Source organism: Gigantopelta aegis, chromosome 6, assembly GCF_016097555.1.
Source record: "Gigantopelta aegis isolate Gae_Host chromosome 6, Gae_host_genome, whole genome shotgun sequence".
Taxonomy (NCBI): domain Eukaryota; kingdom Metazoa; phylum Mollusca; class Gastropoda; order Neomphalida; family Peltospiridae; genus Gigantopelta; species Gigantopelta aegis.
In genome coordinates this window covers 8,088,133-8,110,511 of record NC_054704.1, presented here as the reverse complement: position 1 = coordinate 8,110,511, position 22,379 = coordinate 8,088,133, and the positions used below count along the sequence as shown (strand labels likewise).

Here is a 22,379-nt window from a genome sequence, read left to right as displayed (position 1 = left end):
AGCATAAATCTATTATCTTTTTGTTGTCAAAACCTCGTACATGTCCTGGCAATGGAAAGTATGGAAAATGTCAAATAAGTAAAACACGTATTTGATAACCACTGTTTATCTGTTATGAAAACCTTGTATTTACTGATTATTTTTATCCTTATCATATTTCAACCTTTTCTATCAGGTTAAGGTAAATTTTTAGTGACCAAAGTGTCTGTATTGTATATATGTACATATTATGTATTCAACTGGTGGTCAAGAAAAAGCTATCATACCAGAAAAGAAGTGTAGGCCCACGAGGTATTTCTGTATTTAAGGTCCAAGCATAAATACAAAAAAAAAGAAAAAAAAAGATAATCTTGGAGAAGATAACAGTTTATCTAAAATTAAGTCTGGGACTTACATTAAGAAGCTGAACTAAAATGTATCTATATATGGACAGTTAATAATAAAGTGGGAAAGTGCAAGTTAGGGTAGCAGCAGACAACATACATGTACAATCATTCAATGGCAAGGCCACACATGTTTCAATACCATTATGTAGGACAGTGATTAATTTTAATTTGAACTGATGAAGGGTAGTGCTTATATATATTCTAGACACCTAGCTGTTTCATAGTTGAGGAAAATGAATGAAGTACACCCGACGCCTATAGATATAACTGGGTTATTTTAATGGATAGCTGATGTTTACTTCACGTAAAATATCAGTTTTTAGGTAAAGGATTCTTTGGTAAGCCACTGCGCAGGTTTCACATTATCGAGTTATTATATACGCAACAATGATGTATGGTATCGATTAATATGTAGGTTTATTTGTTTATTTTATTTTATTTCATTGTTATTGTTATTTATGTAAAGAGAGCAAACATGATGATGCATCTTTATTTAAAGTTTTTAAAAATATATCTTGTTATAAAATTCCATCCAGTTACACAGTAAATAAGATGTCATTTGTTAGCCCAGGTAACATTTGTTTATTCCGTGAGCCAAGTATGTTCAGCTAAAACGAAATGTATTATTTTGAAAATATTTGTGGTTAATCTCTTAAAAGGCAAATTTTTTAAGCCATTGATGAATACTCCTGTTAGTTAACTTAAATGGACAATGAACATTTTGTATACACATTATATTGTTATACACCCTAAAAAGTGGCAGACAGCCACCCTGTAGGAAACCTACTATGTAACTTTTAAGATCTAATATACAAGGTTTATTAAAACGTTAATACACCTAATCTATTGGTGACCCGGGGCCAGAGTCACAAAGACATTTACTGTAACCATCTGTTAAGCAATCGCTAGCGAAAATGTTTTCTTTGATCATTTTAAAAATAAATTCATTATTGTGCCACATTCTTGAATGTAGCAGACAATACTAATGAACATTACAAATCGTCATTTCTAGAAAATGCAGTTTTAAAATTTGGTCCTTGCATGTTGCAGCCTGGTCAAGAAAGAGTATGGGATGGGGGTGGAGAGGCGGCTTCGTTGAACTGCTCCTGATTTAAGCAATTTAAAAACAAAACATTGTACGGAGAAGTGTTCTCTAAACATTACTTATCACAGTCTAGGCCCCTTCACAATGTCCCGCATACGTACCTGCAGGTCACTTTCACTTTTTTGTTTACCAACAGCAGATTAACAGTCATTTAAACTTAACAACCTGTATGATTGGGCAAGACATGTTTTTATTAATTTTAATGAGGAATTCCTGGTCCAACAAAGGACACCTGGCCATCTGCAGAACAGAACAGAACAGAACAGAACAGAACTTTATTTCACCCAGGCCGCTATTCAGCGGCATATGAGGTACATTAACAATAATTATATGACAGTGATAAGATGGGGTTTACAGGAGAAAATTTACATGTACAATATCAAAACAAAAATTTCTAATAATAATAATAATACAAAATGAAATATATTTCTAATAGTAATAATCTATCTATCTATCCATCTCTACATATACATATACATATACATATACATATACACACACACATATATATATATATATATATATATATATATATATATATATATATATATATATATATATATATATATATATATATATATATATGCAAACACGGATAGTAGTAGTCGGAATAAGACAGCATAAGCTTGGAAGACAATTCGTTTTAAGGTTTACCGAATTTATCCGTAATTTCTTTTATTAATATGCACAACTTTTTTTAGAAGACTTATTTTGTCATTTGTCATTAGTTGTTTAAATTTCAGCATATTGGGTTTGTTATAATAATATGGCTTTAACAAAAAAAATCGGGAGTTATTAAAGAAAGAGCATGTTAGTAGATAGTGAAATTCGTCTCCGATGTCATTTTTATTACATAGTGTACATAGTCTGCTTTCTACTGGGGTGTTGTTCCATCGTCCTGTTTCGATTGGTAAGTAATGGTTTGATGTTCTAAATTTGAGTAACGTAGTCCAGGATATTTGTGGTAATTTTATAATATATTTTTCTAATGTTAGGTGTTCTTTAAATGTGGTGTACATTTTACCCCTTGATGATGAAGCTATGTCGCTATTCCATTGTTGTAGGTACTGATCGTTTTGTCTTAATTTAACGTGATGAATAAGTAGTGGTATAGATGAACAGTTTTGTGAAATCCAAATACTGGTCATACCTAGTTGGTTAAATATATTTTCCACGTGTTTTATCCACTTATAATTATATCCAGATATGTTAGAGTCGTGTAACATTAGTTTATACAATAAGAAGGATGTTTTTGTTTGTTTTCCAGAAACAATTCGGGCCCAGATACTTATCATCCTTTGTTGGATAATTAATTTAAGGGGTTTTCTTCCAAGTTCACCGTATATCATGAATAGTGGGGTTCCTTTCCTTACTGGTAGGATGTGTTTTAAAAATTTAATATGAATAGCTTCAATAATATCAATATTTTCATGGCCCCATATTTCACATCCATATAAAAGAATCGGGACAACCATTGAATCAAATAATTTTAATTTACATTCAACTGAAAAGTTATTGTCTTTAGATTTTGATAGGATAAAGTACATTGCTTTTGTCGCCTTTTGTGTTAGCAGTTTTTTGGTGATTTTAAACCTATTTAATTTGGTAAAAGTTAACCCTAAATATTTGTACTCTTTTACGTTATCGAGTGTTTGGTTTCCTAATGTAAATACCTTCTTGTAGTCAGTAGCAGTACCATTAAAAATTATTATTTTAGTTTTGTTTACGTTAACTTTAAGTTTCCATTTATTGCAATATTGTGAAAAGGCATTAAGGGATTGTTGTAAATCGAAGGCGTTTGTTGTGAGAAGCGCAGTATCGTCGGCATATAATAAGCATAGAAAATAAAGAATGGTTTCCGAGATTGTTGCTATGTCATCTGTGGCTATAGATACCCCAGTACAACTGTGGCTTTTTAAGTAATTATCTAGATCATTTAAATAAATAGAAAACAAAACAGGTGACAAATTTTCTCCTTGACGGACACCGATATTGCAAGGGAATAGATCTGATGTTTCATTGTTTGTACAAATGCAAGATTTTATTCCTTGATACATTTGGTAGATAATTTTGAAGAATTTTCCATTTATGTTATTTTTAAGCAATTTTTGCCAAAGACATGTCCTAGAGATTAGATCAAATGCTTTTTGAAAATCTACGAAAGCGCAAAATAATTTATTTGTTCTTTTCTTCAGAATTTCGATTAATGAATGTATATTAAATAGGTGATCAGTGGTAGAGTAACCTTTTCTGAAAGCTGTTTGAGCTTCGTTTAATATATTATTTCCTTCAATAAAGGTATTTAATCGGTTGTTTAAAATAGTCGTAAATAGTTTCGACATGCAACAGAGCAGCGTTATCGGCCTATAGTTTTCAGGGAGTAAACGATTTCCTTTATTTTTAAAAATGGGTTTAATTACCCCCGTCAACCACTCATTTGGAAAAACACTGTTATCGAGAATTATGTTAAATAACTTGGAATAAATTGGAAGCATCATGTCGGCAGTCACTTTAATGTATTCATTTATAATATTATCGATTCCAGGTGCCTTGGCATTTTTCAGTTGTTTTATAGCATATAATATTTCTCCTTCTATGTTTCTGTTTAAAACATTTTCACTGTGTGTATTTATGTTATCCAGATTTATATTTATTTCGTCTTCGTCCGGTTCGCCTTCATTTATAGTTTTGAAAAATTTATAAAAATCGTCAAGTGGGGGGAAGCTATTTTCTTCAGTCTGTGGTTTTAGTAATTTGTAAAAAGCTTTGGGGTCATTCGTTCTTAAGTTACGCATTTTCTTTTCAATATTGAATTTATTTACGGAATGTTCCTTTATCAACGACTTTTTATACGATTTACTTGCATTAATAAGTCTTAGTTTATTTTCTAATGGTTTTTTTACGTTGTAATTCTTTTTAGCCTGATGATATTTTCCACGGAGTACTCGACAACCATGCGACTTTCCGTACAGTGACTGGTGACCTTTGGGTTTTGCACGTCGGTTGATCGTGCGAGAGCGTGCTTGACCTAGAGTTGATTCAGCCGCGTCTAAAAATAGGTTTTTCATTGTCTCTGTTGTATTATCGACACGTGTTTGGATGTCAATAGACGAGTTGTTTAGGGTTGTTAGTATGTTATCGAGTGAGTCTTTATTAATGCCATTTTTAAATTCAGTAGACGCTTCGGGTTTCCACTTATTAGGCTTGTTATTTGTTGAGTATATAATACAATTTGGAATATCGTTGTCACTACATGCAGCATTCTCGTTTACATTCAAGGTAAGTATTAGGCCGCAGTGTACATCTGACAGGAGTGGGTCAAACTCATACACTTGAAAATTATTAGCTATTTTAAATATATGATGGGTGTCAATGGCATAGTCAACCACACTGCTATCTTTACAAGTAACTTTTCCAATGTTTCTGTCATCTCCTATTCGACCATTTACTATATAAAGATTGTGTGAGTTACATAGGTTAAGTAATTTAATACCATGCCCGTTGGATTTGCCCATATCTTGGCTTGTTCTATCTATGGGTACATTATATGATTCTAATTTGAATATGTCATTAAAGAAATCTAACATATCATTATCTATGTCGTAAAATATGTCTATGTATGTATCAATTATAGTGTAATCTGGAAAACATTTAGTTCTAGCATTAAAATCACCTAACAGTAAAAGTGGGCTGTGTTGTCCTGTATTTTTAGTAATTTCATTATCAATTTGGTCAAATGTATCTTCTTTATAATATGGGGATCCAGTAGGAGGGATGTATACAACACCAATAGTAAGTTTTTCACAAAGGCCTGTCATTTCAGGAGGAATGCTAAACCAAGACACATATTCAAAATTATTTGTAACATTAAAATCTATAGTAGATGACAGTTCATTTTTTATACCAATGGCTATTCCACCAGATGGACATAATCTTTTTCTCCGGTTATTCAAAAAGAATATGTAGCCTGGTAGTAATGTTGACATGCAGTCGGTTTGATCTGTTTTTGTTTCAGTAAGACAAAGAATGTCATACTTGGATGCAAATTCTACAAACTCAAGAATTTTAAGTTTACTTCTGAGTCCACACACATTAATACTGAGAAAGGTTAATTTGGTATTTTTAGAACTGTCGCAAGAGGCCAGTGGTTTGGGGATGTTGTGGTCTTTTTTCTTAGCTACACAAGGCTGATCAATTGTGACAGTGCTAATAGGAGGGGAGTCAACAGCTGTATAGGAGATAGGAGCTGTATGTACATTTGAGGTATATAAATATGGTGGATATACATATGGAGGTAAAAATACATTTGTACTACTACACCATGGTGGGTCAATATATGCCGGTAAATTATTACCCGTTTGTGGATATACATTTCGAGGTAAAAATACATTTGTGCTACAATAACATGGTGGGTCAATATATGCGGATATATTATTATCTGCTACTGAGTATACATTTGGAATATTATCACAGGGTGGGAGAACATTTATACATGAAGTATTGATAGGGGGTAAATATAGGCTTGTAATATCAGTACTATATCCAGGTGAGTTGATATTTGTAGTGTTTACTGATGGGATACAACCAGTTGTGTTACTACTATAAGTTGAATCAACATATGCATTGTTAACAAATGGTATATGGAGATATGTGGGACTCTCAGGTAAGACAACATTTGCACTATTAACACAATCTAAGTTAACAATTTCACTGTTTTCATATGGTAAGTCAACACATGCACTATTAACACAATCTAAGTCAACATTTTCACTATTTACACATGGCAAGTCAACATGTGCACTATTAACACAATCTAAGTCAACATATTCACTATTTACACATGGCAAGTCAACATATGCACTATTAACACAATCTAAGTCAACATATTCACTATTTACACATGGCAAGTCAACATATGCACTATTAACACAATCTAAGTCAACATATTCACTATTTACACATGGTAGGTCAACATATGCACTATTAACACAATCTAAGTCAACATATTCACTATTTACACATGGTAGGTCAACATTTGCACTATATACACAGTCTAAGTCAACATATTCACTATTTACAAATGATAAGTCAACATTTGCACTATTAACACAATCAAAGTCAGCATATGCTCTGTTAACATATGGTAAGTCAGCATCTGTAGTATTATTAGTAATAGTATTAGAAGTATAGTTTATATTTGTCCTGCTTATACTAGGTAAGTCAACATTTGTGGTAGTACATGTATATGTTGGTGGGATTACATAGACTTTACCTCCACACAGTAAATCAGCAGGTTTGGTACTGACATTTGTAGCAGCATAACAAGGAAATTCAGCACATGTAGTTTGTACAGAGGATAAACTGACATTTGTAGTACAGCTAGGAGGTAAGTCAGATATAGGGGGATTGGCACAGATTGAGTCTGGAATCACAGATTTTCCACAAAGATGATCAACATTTAGAGTATGTGCATGTGGTGATCTGAGTTCAAATATTGTTTCTGTGCTGTAAATACTTGATGTTGTTAAAGGAAACATGACACGTGACCATATTATAGCTCATTTTAAAAGAAAAATGATATAAAAATAATATACAAATAACTTTATAACAATAAAATACGTGTAGTTAACTTAAAATGAAGAAATTACGCTAATCAGTATCAAAGTACGATTTATGCATATTTCTTCGTGAGCGTTCGGAAAAAAAGGGAAGTGACGTCAGAGCCGCTGTACTCTTCCATTGTTGTTAACTGTTTATATATGGAGTAAGGGGCTTACGATCTTTTCAGTCCAACAGTGCCGTACTGCGCGGCCTTTGGGTGTAAAAATAAACAGTTTAAAACGATCGGGATTGTCTTTTTTATGGTTTTCCAAAGGATTGTATCCGAAGAAAGACGCGTGTATTTTATCGCAAAAGAAAAGATTGGACACCAACACCGCATAGTACTTTGGTGTCAGCCTATTTACAGCCCGGAGCCCGAACGTTACCCGGAGACAAAAACAGTACTCTGTTGCGAATGCCGAGGTGTACATTGTACATATTTGGCACAAAGATACACCTCAGCATGATGTATTTATATATGTTAAACAAAAATGTAGAATTTTTTATTTATTTATTTTTTTTGGAAAAAAAAGATTTTTCATGTTAGGGCTGTAGGCCTACATAACAAAATCTGTATTCGCCGTCCGAAGAAGGAAACGTCAATAAGTAATTAAATATGGCATATACAAACATGGGATTTGGCATGAGGATACATCTCAGTACGATGTATTTAAATATGTTTTTAAAAAATGTGTAGAAAACAATAATAATTTTAAATAATGTTTTTAATCTTCGGGCGGAATACGTCACAAAAACGTTCCTCATCGCCCGAAGCCCCAAAGCAACACGAAGTTCAATACAAATAAACCACTACTGTCGGTGTCGAAATAACTATTATGTTTCATCCCACGGGCTGACTTGAGAATCGGAGTGTTGTTTTAGTTAATTGGTCCTTTCTTTCCGTGGCCTGCACATGTGATTCCTGATTGGCAGGTGTAAATTGCAGGGTATCGACCAGGTAAGTGATTACCACGGTCTAGACATACGCACAAAATACGTGCCAGTTTTTTAAAGATCACAGGGTATGTGGCGTAACCTGTCGCGACTATAGTACAATGTTAATGGACATTATCAGCCGCCCTGCTTCATTACTGTAAATAATGCTGTAAAAACCCTTGATTAAGTAGACTTTCCCATCTAAAATTACAAAACTGACCAATTACGTAGTACCAAAGAAAAGAAAATTATCACTTGGGTATCGTGAGTGGTCGTTTTTACTCTAACGCACCCTACCAATAGGCCTAATAATATGCTACTTTTTTTATGAGAGAAAAATACTATAACCCCCATTTCGTTCTATTGATGCAAATAGAAATATATTTAGTTTAAAAGTTGATTATACTCTCAAGTCATTTATGTTGTTTTACAAGCCAGGTTAATGAAAGTGAAGCGCCTTGTCGTAAATTAGAGCGTTTGTTTACACTGTGCATACAGATTTCATTATGTACAGCCCGAACATAAAAAAAATGCGATATTTTCTAAAAAAAAAACCCAATTTTTTTTTGTCCTACATTTATATTTTTTTTACATATTTAAATACATCATATCGAGGTGTATCTTTATGCTAAATATGAACAGTATACACCCTCGGCATTAGCATCCGAGTTTTGGTTTTGTCTCCGGGTTACTTTCGGGCTCCGGGCTGTAAATTGGTCGACCGGTCTGGTCTGGCACCATCAGTTTCTCTCACCCTCCGACTCGCTATCCATTTTTTCTTCAGTATCACTGTTGTAAGTAAATGTGTGTCTTTCTTCATTTACTAACAGCTCATATTGATACGGCAAAACGTTTTGCGAACGAACACTCATTGTTTTGGTAAGCTGTGCAAGTCTTAGATTCTTTATGAGTGGTACGGACTAATGCTTTTAAGTGTAAGGCGTCAGATCAAGCGACGCGTCTCTGACGTCACGGACCTCGTGATTGCCCTGCTCATTAAAGATCGGCAATTTCCGCTAAGAGCTCGTATCTGGGGTTCTTTTATGGAGATATTTTAAGTAATTAATTTTTTATATATTTTTTTTTTAGGTGGTTCAATTTATAATTAATTGTACATGGTTGGTGCCAAATATGGTTTACGTGACATGTTTCCTTTAAAGGTTCAATGTTTGTGACACTGATAATGTTAGGTGTAACATCAACACATGGCATACTGTTAAATATACTTTGTCTGAAACTACCAAGTAGGCTACTAGTATTTTTGTTCACATTAATTGATACTGTCAGACATTTACTAGACACATTGGGAACAAGGTATTTTCTAGGTAAATATCTATCTGTTCTAGCTGTCACATACATAGGACTCTTAGTATTATTAGTATTTACAGTGGGTAACCAATGGGTGGTGTTAGTACTAGAAATGCTGTTACATGATTTAGTGGGGACACCAATACTACTTTGTGTATATATATTGACTTCTTGTTGTTTTTTTTGTATTAGTGTAGTTATGATTAGAAGGTATTGGTTTATGACTTGTGTTTTTTTGTATTAGTGTAGTTATGATTAGAAGGTATTGGTTTATGACTTGTGTTTTTTTGTATTAGTGTAGTTATGATTAGAAGGTATTGGTTTATGACTAGTGTTTTTTCCTGTGTGTCACTGTGCTGAGTAGGGGATTTTGGTCTTGTATACTCTGTTATCCACAGGATATGCACTTTTATTTTCAATATAATGGGTATTCACATTTTGTGAGTTGTTTGGCATAATGTTATTACAGTGTAGGGATGGATTTGTGGATTTGTGGATGATAAGTCGTAGGTATTAATCTGGGAGGTTTCAGACTTTGGAATTCCGTGACACCCCTAGGTGGTAGGGAGGCTGGCTAAAATGTCAAACTGGTTTCTGTCCTCAAATACTGGGTTTGGGTTGGGTGTTACCACTCTGTGTCTTTTACTGGATGGAGCTCTGCTGCTATGTTCTGTGTCAGGTTCCTGGTATCTTGTTGGGGTCTGGTACTGATGCGGTTTGGTGGAACAACTCTCAGGTATGTATTCTCTACCGTCAATATAGAGTCTGTCGAGTTTGAGAAACGCTTTTTGGTTTCTTCTCCTAGCTTCCCTGAAGGCTGGATAGAGTTCCTTCCTCCTTTCTGCAATTTCTCTTGGGTATTGATCGTTTATACCGTATGGTTTACCTGCCAGTTTTTTTGCAGCATTTTTAATTTTATCTTTGTCCCTCAATGTTTCAAAATGTGCCACAATTGTCCGTGATCTGCGTTGTGTTTCTTTGAACGGACCAAGCCTGTGGGTTACCTGAATAGGGATGTCTTCCTGAATTTCCAACTCTGTTTTGATGAATGATTTTAAAACCTCTTCGGTGTCTTCAGTTTGGCCTTTGTCGGGGATGCCAGAGAACAATAAATTAAAACGCATGGATCTTGTTTGAAGGTAAAGTATTTCGTCGTAAAGACGGTCGTTTTGGTCGTGAGTTTCATACAAACTCTTTGACAAGTGCAAAAGATCTTCGTTTGCAGTTGTCAGCGACGTTTTCATGCCGTTAATGGTTTGGTTTGGTTGGGTAGATTCGGTATTCATTTTGTCAAACGTGTTGCTAATAAACTCGCAACTGAGTTCAACTTTGTTGATGCGTTCGTTTGCATTGTCAATGCTACCGCGGAGATCTACCAGTGAGTTTTCTGTAGTGCACATCTTAGCTTCGATAGTACCTAGGCTCTCAGTCCGTTTGAATATTTCTGCCGTAGTGGTAGTTAACTGGGCAATCTGGTCACATAGACTTTGGACCCAAGATGGCGGGGTTGTTTGTTGGAAATGGCCGGGTGGTACAGTATACGTCAATAGCGGGTTTTGTATCTGTGGTACATAACACTGCATAGCACTTGCTGATCCAGAATGTGAGGCGGGTGATGCATTAATATTGTTAAAAACAGGAGGGGTCGTCATTTGAACACTGTTGATCTGAGGACTGGAGTTCAATCCCAAGTTCTGGGCAGGGTTCTTGTTGACAGTCATGGCCGCCATTGTTGACGAGCCGGATGGTCGTTTACTGGTTGAGTTTTTACTGGTTTTAGTAGATTTTTTCATATTCCGAAGCAATTGAGTACATAATATATTTTATGTGCATGTCTCGGGACCTAGAAAAATGCATTAATACCGTTTTGAGTCGACTTCCAAGGTAAACATTTTCAGGAGAAGCCAATTTTCATGTCCTCGCCGCCATCTTGTCACGTCACCACCTTAACTTTTGAAAATAAGTACACGTACACATGGCAAGTACGCTAACTGTTTCAGGGCCTCGTTCCATGAAGCGACTGTAGCGTTAAGATCACCTAAAGTACATAATATAGTTATTCACCTAAGGTGATCTTAGCGCTAAGATTGCGTCGTAGAACAGGGCCCAGGACACAATTGAGACTGGGAGTGTTTATAAATGATACACCTTACATTACATGGCTAGGTTTAAGTATCAGGGTAATTTGAAAAACAATATAGGTCTACTGGTCATACTAAATGAAGATTTTACTAATATGAAAAACTAGTAAGTAAAGTTTAAAGGGACATTCCTGAGTTTGCTGCATTGTAAGATGATTCTGACTAATAAAATATTTCTACGATTAAACTTACATATTAAATATATTTTCTTGTTTAGAATATCAGTGTCTGTATATTCAATGTATTTCTGGTTGTCTTAATATTTGTAAGACGCCCAAACTGAATTTTGTCTTCAAATAATATCGTACATACAAAAAAATTATATTTTAGGAAATAAAATGAAATTTAACCTAGTACTAATATTAGAACGATCAGAAACACGTTTGATATACAGCCAGTAATATTTTATGCAGAAAAATATATTTGATATGTAATTACAATCGTTAAAAAGTCTCTGTTAGTCAATAACATCTTTAATATTGCAGCAAACTCAGGAATGTCCCTTTAATTCAGATTTTTACAATGGAATACTCGTAAATGACATCTATGTAATTCAAATTCAGTTATTGATAAATACTATTCATCAGTTTAAAATGACTTTATTCGTAAAACTATAGATCTCAAGAGTCATTTGTTACACTGAATTAGCTTGTACCAAAACAGTTTTTTTCGTCTCCTGTAAAATATAAAAAAATGCAAATACGAGTTTTACTTAGTTCAAAGACGATATGTATTGTACGTGTATAAAGTTATTTAATATTTCTAATGCCTATGAACTACATGTTCACGGCCAATAAAGTATTTGTGGACCACTGAAAATATAATATGTGGTGTATTGCATCTTAAAACTGTGGGCGGGACTTAGCCCAGTGGTAAAACGTTCGCTTGATGCGTGGTCGGTCTGGGATCGATCCCGTCGGTGGGCCCATTGGACTATTTCCCATTCCAGCCAGTGCACCACGACTGTTGTATCAAATGCCATGGTATGTGTTATCCAGTATGTGGGATGGTGCATATAAAAGATCCCTTGCTGCTAATCGAAAAGAGTAGCCCATGAAGTGGCGACAGCGGGTTTCCTCTCTCAATATCTGTGTGGGCCTTAACCGTATGTCCGACGCCATATAACTGTAAATAAAATGTGTTGAGTGCGTCGTTAAATAAGACGTTTCCTTCCTTTAAAACTATTTCCGATATCATCAAACCTTTAGATAAGAATCCATAATGCAGACTTCAACTATCAAACTTTGTCCAGATTTTATTATTATTATTATTATTATTAATTAGTGGCTATTTTTAGCAGCGGAAATGTGGGATTAGGGAAAATTGGTAAATATTCACTTATTGGTGTCCTCCCATTTTGCCTACAAACCCACTTTGCCTACACCCATTTTGCCTACAACCCAGTTTGCCTACACTCAGTATGAAAAGATGATATCCCCAGTTAAAAGTGGAACATTCCATGTATGGTCTCTATGTATAAAATAACATGACCAAATAATATGACAAACATATTTTATTATAAAAACGATTAACATTAAACAACAAAAATTATTAAACTATTAAAATGACCCAGAAACGTTAAACAAATATTTTGTACAAAGTTCAAAGTCATATTTACAACTGCAATTTTAGCAAGTGGCTGGCAGCGTCTAAAAACTCTAATAAAGGACTTTTGCGGCCTTGTTTAAGTTGATTCTTCAGCTCATAAGGCGTGTATCAATATCACGATAAACCCGCTTTCGTGGTACTGGAGCTGCCCCATGATCAAGTTGGATCAGTGTCCTTCTGGTTTTCTCTTCAACGTCCTTCAGTTTATTTATGAACTCATAAATGTTAGGGTGAGCTTTTGTAAGAGAACGGTTCAGCTTGGAATGCCACCCTTCAAGGTGGTTATTGGTTCTAGGACCAATGCTGCCATGCTGGTTCCACATAGCTACCTTGAACAAGGAGTCATCATCAACCCACGTTGTTGTCACATAGTCTGTAAATTCAGTTTCATGGGGCAGGTGATCAGGTCGCTCATTCATAATGTCTATCCACACATCTTGAACATGATCGATAGGCAGCAAAGGCAAACTGGCGGCACGTCTAACTAGAGTTTGTACCCCTTGATCAGCACGATACAGTCTCATAAGTCCAAGCCCCTGAACTTTTCGCAGCATGCACTGACTGAAATGAAACAAACAACCACGTGTGTCGGCATCTGGGAAAATCTCCTCGATTGCTTGGATTGCTGCAATCTCAAAGTCAGTCTGTACAACTTCAGGTGACAAGTCAAACCCGGTCTTTTCCTCAACCACAGAGCTCAGCTGGTTAAACAATCTAACATATGTTGCGCTTGTTCTGTTCGGCATTAGGGCAAATGCAACAGGAACCATCGTAGCACCAGATAAACAGTGAATCGAATACAGCTGATCCCACAAACCAGGACACGCATAAAACGTACCATCCATGAATAGGGTTTCAGCTTCCTGCATTCTAACAAGCATTTCATCGGTTGCAAATACAAGTAATTTGTCTTCATCGCCATCATTTATTGCCAGGAAACGTTTGTTATTTTTCGTTTCGACCCAATAATCACGTAGATCTACCTCCGACCGAGGGCAACATCTTACGTCTGTGACGGTATAGACCGGAGTCAAGACTACTGAATGACGGTACGATAGCTGCCTGTTCATCGGTTAACATACCAACCTCCTCATTGTATATCTCTTGTACTGGGAGCAACTCATTCCGAACACGAGTCCTGAGTGTGCTCAATAATCGTACAGCATCCGGATCTTCGATCTGAGGATGACTGTGTACAGACACAGACTTCATATAGTCGTCTACTGTAATGAGCCTACCATTGCACCCAGATACTACACATTTCCAATGTGTAGAAGACTGGCGACGGACATTCAATCGGTATCAGAAACCTGCATATAAGACTTGTTGGCCACCTATTTGTGACGTTATAAATTCAACTCTCTGTAACCCAGCCATAGTGCAACGATATAGCAACCTATTCTGCACATACAGCTCAATATATACATATATATGTTTTGGAAGCCATTTCTGATAATCCTTATGTTTATATAAACATTTAACTTTAATCCTATATCAAAGAATCATGGATGCCATTTAACACTTTGATCACATATTAAGGATCGCAGTATGGGATCATTGGACTAATACTAATCACAATAAAGAGCGTGAAATCACCTTTGCGCCACTAAGCCCCAATTACATTATTTCTGTTAATTGTAATCTTAATTGTTTATATAATACAATGTTACCCAATGTTTTTATGTTGGTTTGAGACAAAAAGTAATAGGGATTGTCCCACTATTAACTGGGGATGTCACGTTGTCATACTGTAGGCAAACTGAGTGTAGGCATACTGGGTTGTAGGCAAAATGGGTGTAGGCAAAGTGGGTTGTAGGCAGAATGGGAGGGAACCCACTTATTTATATCATTACTTATCTATTTGAATAGCAGTTTTACTGCATTTTTGCAACAAAGAAAGAAAGAAAGAAATGTTTTATTTAACGACGCACTCGACACATTTTATTTACGGTTATATGGCGTCAGACATATGGTTAAGGACCACACAGATTTTGAGAGGAAACCCGCTGTCGCCACTACATGGGCTACTCTTCCGATTAGCAGCAAGGGATCTTTTATTTGCGCTTCCCACATGCAGGATAACACAAACCATGGCCTTTGTTGAACCAGTTATGGATCACTGATCGGTGCAAGTGGTTTACGCCTACCCAATGAGCCTTGCGGAGCACTCACTCAGGGTTTGGAGTCGGTATCTGGATTAAAATCCTATGCCTCGACTGGGATCCGAACCCAGTACCTACCAGCCTGTAGACCGATGGCCTACCACGACGCCACCGAGGCAACAAAGATGCAATGCTTTCATACTTTATTTTGACAATCGGAAATCATCCAAAACACGTTATCAACCGAATATAGATATTTTGTGTGCCTATACGAAAATTTAACCCGAACGAATATCGGACATATGTATTTATTTAAATGTAACTATTTTATGAACACACGCAACAGGTTTATAAAGCCATATTATTATGCAAAAAATAAATATAAAAAATAGCACACTAAAAATCAAAGAACTGTTTTATTGTAATAGCATAAGCACCATCCGTAAAATTTCAAACTTCATTTCCAAAATTACAAGTAAATTTAGTAAACCATAGCCAGACATCTCCAAAATTACAAGTAAATTTAGTAAACCATAGCCAGACATCTCCAGTATCACTAAATACTATTTAAAATACTGACTAAAAATTTCGTACAACCATATGTTGATCTGTGTTATGCATCATGTCTGTATATATTCTACGAATAAATCCTGGTGTCATCTTGTCATTGTAAATACCCACCGCACAATAATTCCTCAAATGATGTAGTTTATTATCTTTACAGAAATAATAAAGTTTGAAAGTTACCTTTACTCCCAGTTGCGACAATATTCACCTAGGACCCGCCACTGGTTTATATACGGAATTGTACCGTGGCTTGCGATATAGTAGATATGCAAATGTGGAGATTTACAAAATAACTATTTTAACTGTTATAATTATGTAGAATCTGAAGAACATGTTCTTATTCACTGTCCTCTATATGATGATATTAGAGCAGTAAACTTTAATAACCTTTTAGATAAAGAAAAAAATGTCATTACTTTTAAGCCACCCGGATAGTGTTAAAATTGCAGTCAAAAGTTACCATCTTATGTTATGACGTCGCCAATTATTTGTTTTACATATAGACACAATACATATTTTATAGCTTTCAGCTGTACTTCTAGTAAATACACTTTTTGAATATTTGTCTGTCTGTCTGTATATTTGTCTGTTTGTCTGTCTGTCTGTGAAGATGATGCCCCCGAGCATGACGCTTCACAATATAGAGTGCGTGCGTGCGTAATGCTCGGACATGCTCATACACCACAACGGTTTCGAGCATGTCCGCCCCAGGGTTCGGCCTCTGAGAGGCCAGGGACCCAACCTGGGGCAGAAACAATTTACAGTGCATTAATATCTCGCCTGACTTACTCTTCCGTGACACTGCATTCCTCCCCCATCACAAAGGCACCCCTCACCCGTAGTCAAACGAGTTAAGTATATATATACATTACAATATAGCTCACTGGCTTGTCGGTGTGTTAACCCAGGTAGGTAAGGAGTATGCTCAGTACGGAGTACTTGAACCGTAATTTGATATCAACAGGAAAACAAATTAAAGTGAATAAAGGTGTGTCTTTGATCGTTGCGATCAGGTTTCAATGCAGGTCTTTCTGTTGTCACTGATCCACCCGCATCTAGCTGGTCGTAACCGATGGATAGGAGCGGCGCTCGCTGGAATGCGAGGAATAGTGCAGCCGATTCCCCCCATTGAATATAATAGCTTTTTTTCTGTTCCAACCACAACTAGGTCTCTTACACGTGTAACTGTGATAATGAGCAGCCTGCTGGAAGAGTATAATATAAAATAGGCCTCGATACTAATCAAAAGGAGTAACCTGTATGGCGATATCCGGGTTCGTCGCTGTTACTAATACTGTAGATTATGTGTTTTGGTTACTATAGGTATCACAGCTAATAGGGAAGGAAAGGAATGTTTGTTTAAGTTTGTTTGTTTTGTTTAACGACACCACTAGAGCACATTGATTAATTGATCATCGGCTATTGGATGTCAAACATTTGGTAATAATGATACGTAATCATTAATGCAGAAAGGGATCTTTTATATGCACTTTCCCACAGACAGGAAAGCACATACCACGGCCTTTGACGAGTTGTGGGGCACTGATTGAAACGAGAAAAAAAACAATCAGTTTAATAGATCCACCGAGGTGATTCGATCCTGCGACGCAAGCACCTCAAGCGAGCAGTCAACCGACTGTGCTAAATCCCGCCCCTGAATGTTTGTTTAAACTACGGCTAATTGGTGTTTGACATAATAAACATATTATGGCTATTATGGCTATTTTGACATTTGGTTTACATATTTTATATGTATACATCTAATACTGACGGCCATTGATTACGCTATGGCTGTGTGTTGAGGTGTCATTAAACGGACAATTTATTTTACCGCACCTCCCACCCCGTCCCTCATTCAACTGTACTTATACAAATAACAGAACTAAATTAAAAAACTTTTTTTCATAAAAATAATATTGTTTTTAATCCAAAAAAAGTATTAAATCCAAATAAACAGTATAAATTAACTATAGATAGGTTATTAATGGCCTATGTGATGGAGACAAAGGTTAATATCTAAATATTTGATTTACCATGTATCATTTATTTGTAATATTTTATCTAATGTTTTGTTTCTATTAAATTGCATCTGGGCGCCGGGCTCATAAGCAGGTAAACAGCACCGAGCGGCGGTCCTGGAATCGCATTTGGAAAGTTCCGGGGGGTCGGGGACAATACTTGGTTGTTGCTTCTCCGGCCCCGACTGGGCTTCCCCCTTATTATATGCACGTAATGTCCATTAGGGTATGCGTTTTGGGAGTGCTATCTCGCTTAGTCCGGTACCTGGATGAATTAAAACTATTAAAATAAAATTAAAATTAATATTTATTTTTCCTTTCTTACCCCCCAGTCGCTCTCCCCGGAATTTAATAATTTATTTAATTTTTTTTTTTTTTTTTAATTATTAATTAACCTTATTTTCTCATTATAATATTAAGCTAGGGGTAATTCTCACCTTCTTGTTGTACAATTCTAGGGTTATACTTGGGATAACACTGGGTATCTATAGGCTAATCTTTTTGGCTACTTGTTTATTGTAGTTTTTAATATATAATAAATTTTAACTCTATATTATTTTATTTGATTTGTATGCCCGTTGCTTCCCCCCCCCCCCCACACACACACACATTTTAGTGGGGGGGGGGTGCAGTTAAATATATATATATATATATAATTTTTTTTTTTTTTTTTTTTTTTTTTTTTAATATTTAAATTGGTTGGGGTTTCTCCGCCTTGCCCCCCCCCCCCCCCGTTTTTATTTGGGGGGCCGGGCGGGGTTTTATTTTTAGCCAATTACTTTTACTTTTTGTTTTGTTTTGTTATGTAATGTATTAGATTGGTTGGGGTTTCTCCGCCTTGCCCCCCGTTTTGTCTGGGGGGGGGGGGGGCTGGGCGGGGTTTTATCTTTAGCCGATTAGTTTTAATTTTTGTTGTCTTGTTTTGTTGTGTAATGTATATATGTTGTATGATTGAATGTGTGATTGTTGCTTGGAATATGGGGGGAGGCTTATCTGGCAGTAATCCCCTCCCCGTTCCGGAAACTGCACCTTATACATGTATATAGTTCGTCTTTTTTAATTTGTTTAATATCTATTTTAAAAATAAAATAAAATAAAATATAATGTAGGTTACTGGCATGCTCGCTCATTTAATCTGTTTTATATTTTTTATCATTATTTTAACTATGTTTTAGATTTTTAATTAAACAATTATATAATTAAACAGGGCAGGTAACTGGGTTGGGACACTTTCCTAGTGACCTTCTACTAAAGCTTTAGGTCACTCTACTAGTGACCTTCTACAAATGATTGCCATGACTGGATCGAGCTGCGGTTGGACACGGTGGGGTGGGGGGTGGGGTGTGTGGTTGTGGTGCCGGTGGTTGGGTTTTTTGGGGCCATAGGGCGTGGGCGGTTTGGCCGTGGGTTTCTGTGAAAGTTCCGGCCCCACTTCTCGCCCCCTCCCCCCCCCCCCCCCCCCTTCCTCCTGGTCACACCAAGGCCCGAAATACGATTGGTAATCATTTTAAATAAATATTAAATTCAATATAACTTTTCTGTGGGCCGGGCTTACCCCTCTACCCTTTCCCTTGCCTCTGGGGACTAAATAAATGTTTTTTTTTTTTTTTTTTTTTTAAAAATAAATTATAATGTTTGTATTTTTACTTTTAGACTTCCCCATCTAAATTTGCGTTAATTTAAAATAATTATATAGGTGTAGAGTAGGGATTTCTGTATTTCTTTTGGGAACGCATTCAAAATTATTAATGTCGACATAATATATTTACTCTTTTTGACCTCCAGTTTAAAATTTCAAAATTTTATTATAGTTAGGTTTTTCCTGCCCCGAGTCAGACCACCGATTATATCGGAGGCCGGACTGGGGATAGGCGTGCTCGAAACCATAAAGGTATGTGAGCACGTTTAAAACATATTTAATCTAATCTAATCTTAAACTCCACTAGAAATGGCGTTAGTACTAGGGGACCTACTTACCTACGTATATGACACCAGGTGAAAAGCACTGCAACAAGAGAGCTGCGACTACAACATCTGTTAACGTCCTTACAATTAACTTAGACATGGTGTGCACCCCGGGCAGTTGTTACGTGGTCATTCTCTAGGGTAGATCACATTTATCACCATTTTAATATACGTAAATTTAATAAATCCACCACAGTTTGCTGTGTAACATATAAATGTAACTTCCTGCTTGGGAGGTTTAATAATATACTAGTTGGGGGTGGTTATTTATAGACGGACAAAAGGGCACCCGACGAGTATATAGCAGGCTACGTACATATAGAATTCTAAACGAGCTTGCCTGTCATGCCATTTTCTCTCTCTCTCTCTCTCTCTCTCTCTCTCTCTCTCTCTCTCTCTCTCTCTCTCTCTCTCTCTCTCTCTCTCTCTCTCTCTCTCTCTCTCTGTGTGTGTGTGTATGTGCGTGTGTGTGTTTTTATATATATATATATATATAATCTATGTGTGTGTTTATATATCTGTGTGTGTGTGTGTGTGTGTGCCTTCATGTGTGTATGTCTATGTACGTGTGCGTGCACGTGTGTATGTGCATGTATGCACTGGTGTGTATGCGTGTGTTGGGACGTGCAGTGAGCGCGTGTGTATGTTCGTATGTATGTACGTGTACGTGAACGTGTGTATGTGGGTGTATACAGATGTACGTTTCAGAGTGACAGGTAATAATGCTGATTTCCAGCCAAAAAGTAAACAGGCTTTCTGATCTCTTTTCCAGGCATCATTAACGAAATTGCCATTTTAAGTGAAACCAAACCCGCCTCTTCTAAGTTTAAATTAACTGAAATAATAATGAATATTTACTATTGATTAAAGTCATTTGAATTTTGTTTATGTCTAAGTAAAGCTCTTGAGCGCTGTCCTGGACAAACATGGCGGCAACAGTGGAATGAGTAAGGCGAATTAAAAAACAAACATGGTGTTGTTTACAAATATATTTTTGGTTTCGATGTCTACATTTTATTTCAACTTATTTTCGTGCTTATGTCCAGTTAAGGTTCAAGCACGCTGTCCTGGGCACAAACCTCAGCTATCTGGGCTGTCTGTCCAGGATAGTGGGCTAGTTTTTAGTTGTTTAGTGGTTAGTAGGAGAGAAGAGGGTGTAGTGGCCTTACACCTACCCGATGAGCCCTTAAGAACTCGCTCTGGGTTGGAGACGGTACCGGGCTGCGAACCCTATACCTACCAGTCTGTTGTCCGATGACTTAACCACTGCGCCACCGAGGCCGGTCGATGTCTATAGACATGACCCGTGTGATGTTTATATAGCATACGTTATGTAGACAAAAACCATATTAATTACCATGCGTGACATTAATGTTGGCCATCAACGGTGCTGCTTAAAATTTATACCACTATTTGAAAACTGTTTATCCTCCAAATACCACACCAGATTGCCGTTCCACGAAGTGATCTTAACGCTTAGATCACTTTACGTACATAGCTACCTTATGCCCATAAGGTGATCTTAGAGATAAGATCGTTTCGGGGAATGGGGCCCAGGGGTCATTTGCAATGCGGTTGGGATGCGGATCAGTGGTAGAACACACGCTTGGAGTATCGTGGGTCGTACGATCGATTCCCTGGACGAATAGATCAATATAAGTTTTATTATATTTTTACCTCTTCTACAACAACGTTCCACGATTGAAATAGTAAAGTCCGAGGTATGTGTTATCCTGATAGGAGAAAAGTGCAAATAATGGACTATTTGCTGTTAATCAGATCCTGTAGCCTATGCAGTGGCAGCGGATTTTTTCTCTCATGTTTTATACGGAGTGTTTCAGTTACTTCGTATATGTTAGACACACATTAGCCGTAGTCTGAAATGAAAGCAAAAGATATTATTTGTTTAATGACACCACTAGGGCACATTGATTTTTATCAATCAACGGCTATTGGATGTCAAACACTGGTAATTTTGACCTATAGTCTTATAGAGGAAACCCGCTACATTTTCCCATTATTAGCAAGGGAACATTTATATGCACCATCCCACAAACAGGATGATACATACCATGGCCTATGATATACCAGTCGTGGTGCACTGGCTGGAACGAGAAATTAGTCTGAAATGCATCGAGATGCCGATAAACATTCGTCTCGGAACCTTACCCTGGTGGGCTAGGTTTGTTTATTATATTAAATTAATGCAATGAAGAATCTGAAGCGCGCGATAACATTATGGGACGTGACCTAAATCAATATTTACTTTCCGTGACTAATGTTCGACAGCAAATAATGGGCAAGCCAACTACTGCCATATAATGGATACTTCATGAATGGCCGTTAGATACCATTTATGTTACATCGGGGTATTTCACAATATATCTAATGCTATTCTCAGGCTACCAACTGCCAGCAGAGAATTGTCCAACTTTCTGCTGTCACGACTTCTACGGTCCATTTGCTATTCTGAGCGCTCTTACAACTCGAGTCTCGTCGTATAACCCACAAGTCAATAACTGGAAGTAAAGCTATAGCCTAGGACTACTTTTGGAAAATATGTCAAGAGAAGGCATTTTTGGGTAGAATTTGTCTTTCGGTTGATTTTACATAATTTGTGTATGCTGAATCCAAAATGGTGC

General features: G+C 36.5%; 2 protein-coding genes across 2 annotated transcripts in view; both read right to left on the bottom strand.

The window, feature by feature from the left end:
* The window catches only part of LOC121375283, a 42,990-nt gene extending 23,014 nt beyond the window's left edge, over positions 1 to 19,976 (bottom strand). Inside the window, exon 1 of the mRNA XM_041502659.1 lies at positions 19,750 to 19,976. The gene's annotated coding sequence lies outside the window, so the exon portion shown is untranslated. The remainder of the gene's footprint in view (positions 1 to 19,749) is intronic.
* On the bottom strand, positions 13,175 to 13,855 carry LOC121374011. The gene has a single exon (XM_041500883.1). The coding sequence runs from the start codon at positions 13,853 to 13,855 to the stop codon at positions 13,175 to 13,177; it is 681 nt and encodes a 226-aa protein (XP_041356817.1).
* Positions 19,977 to 22,379: the final 2,403 nt, after the last annotated feature.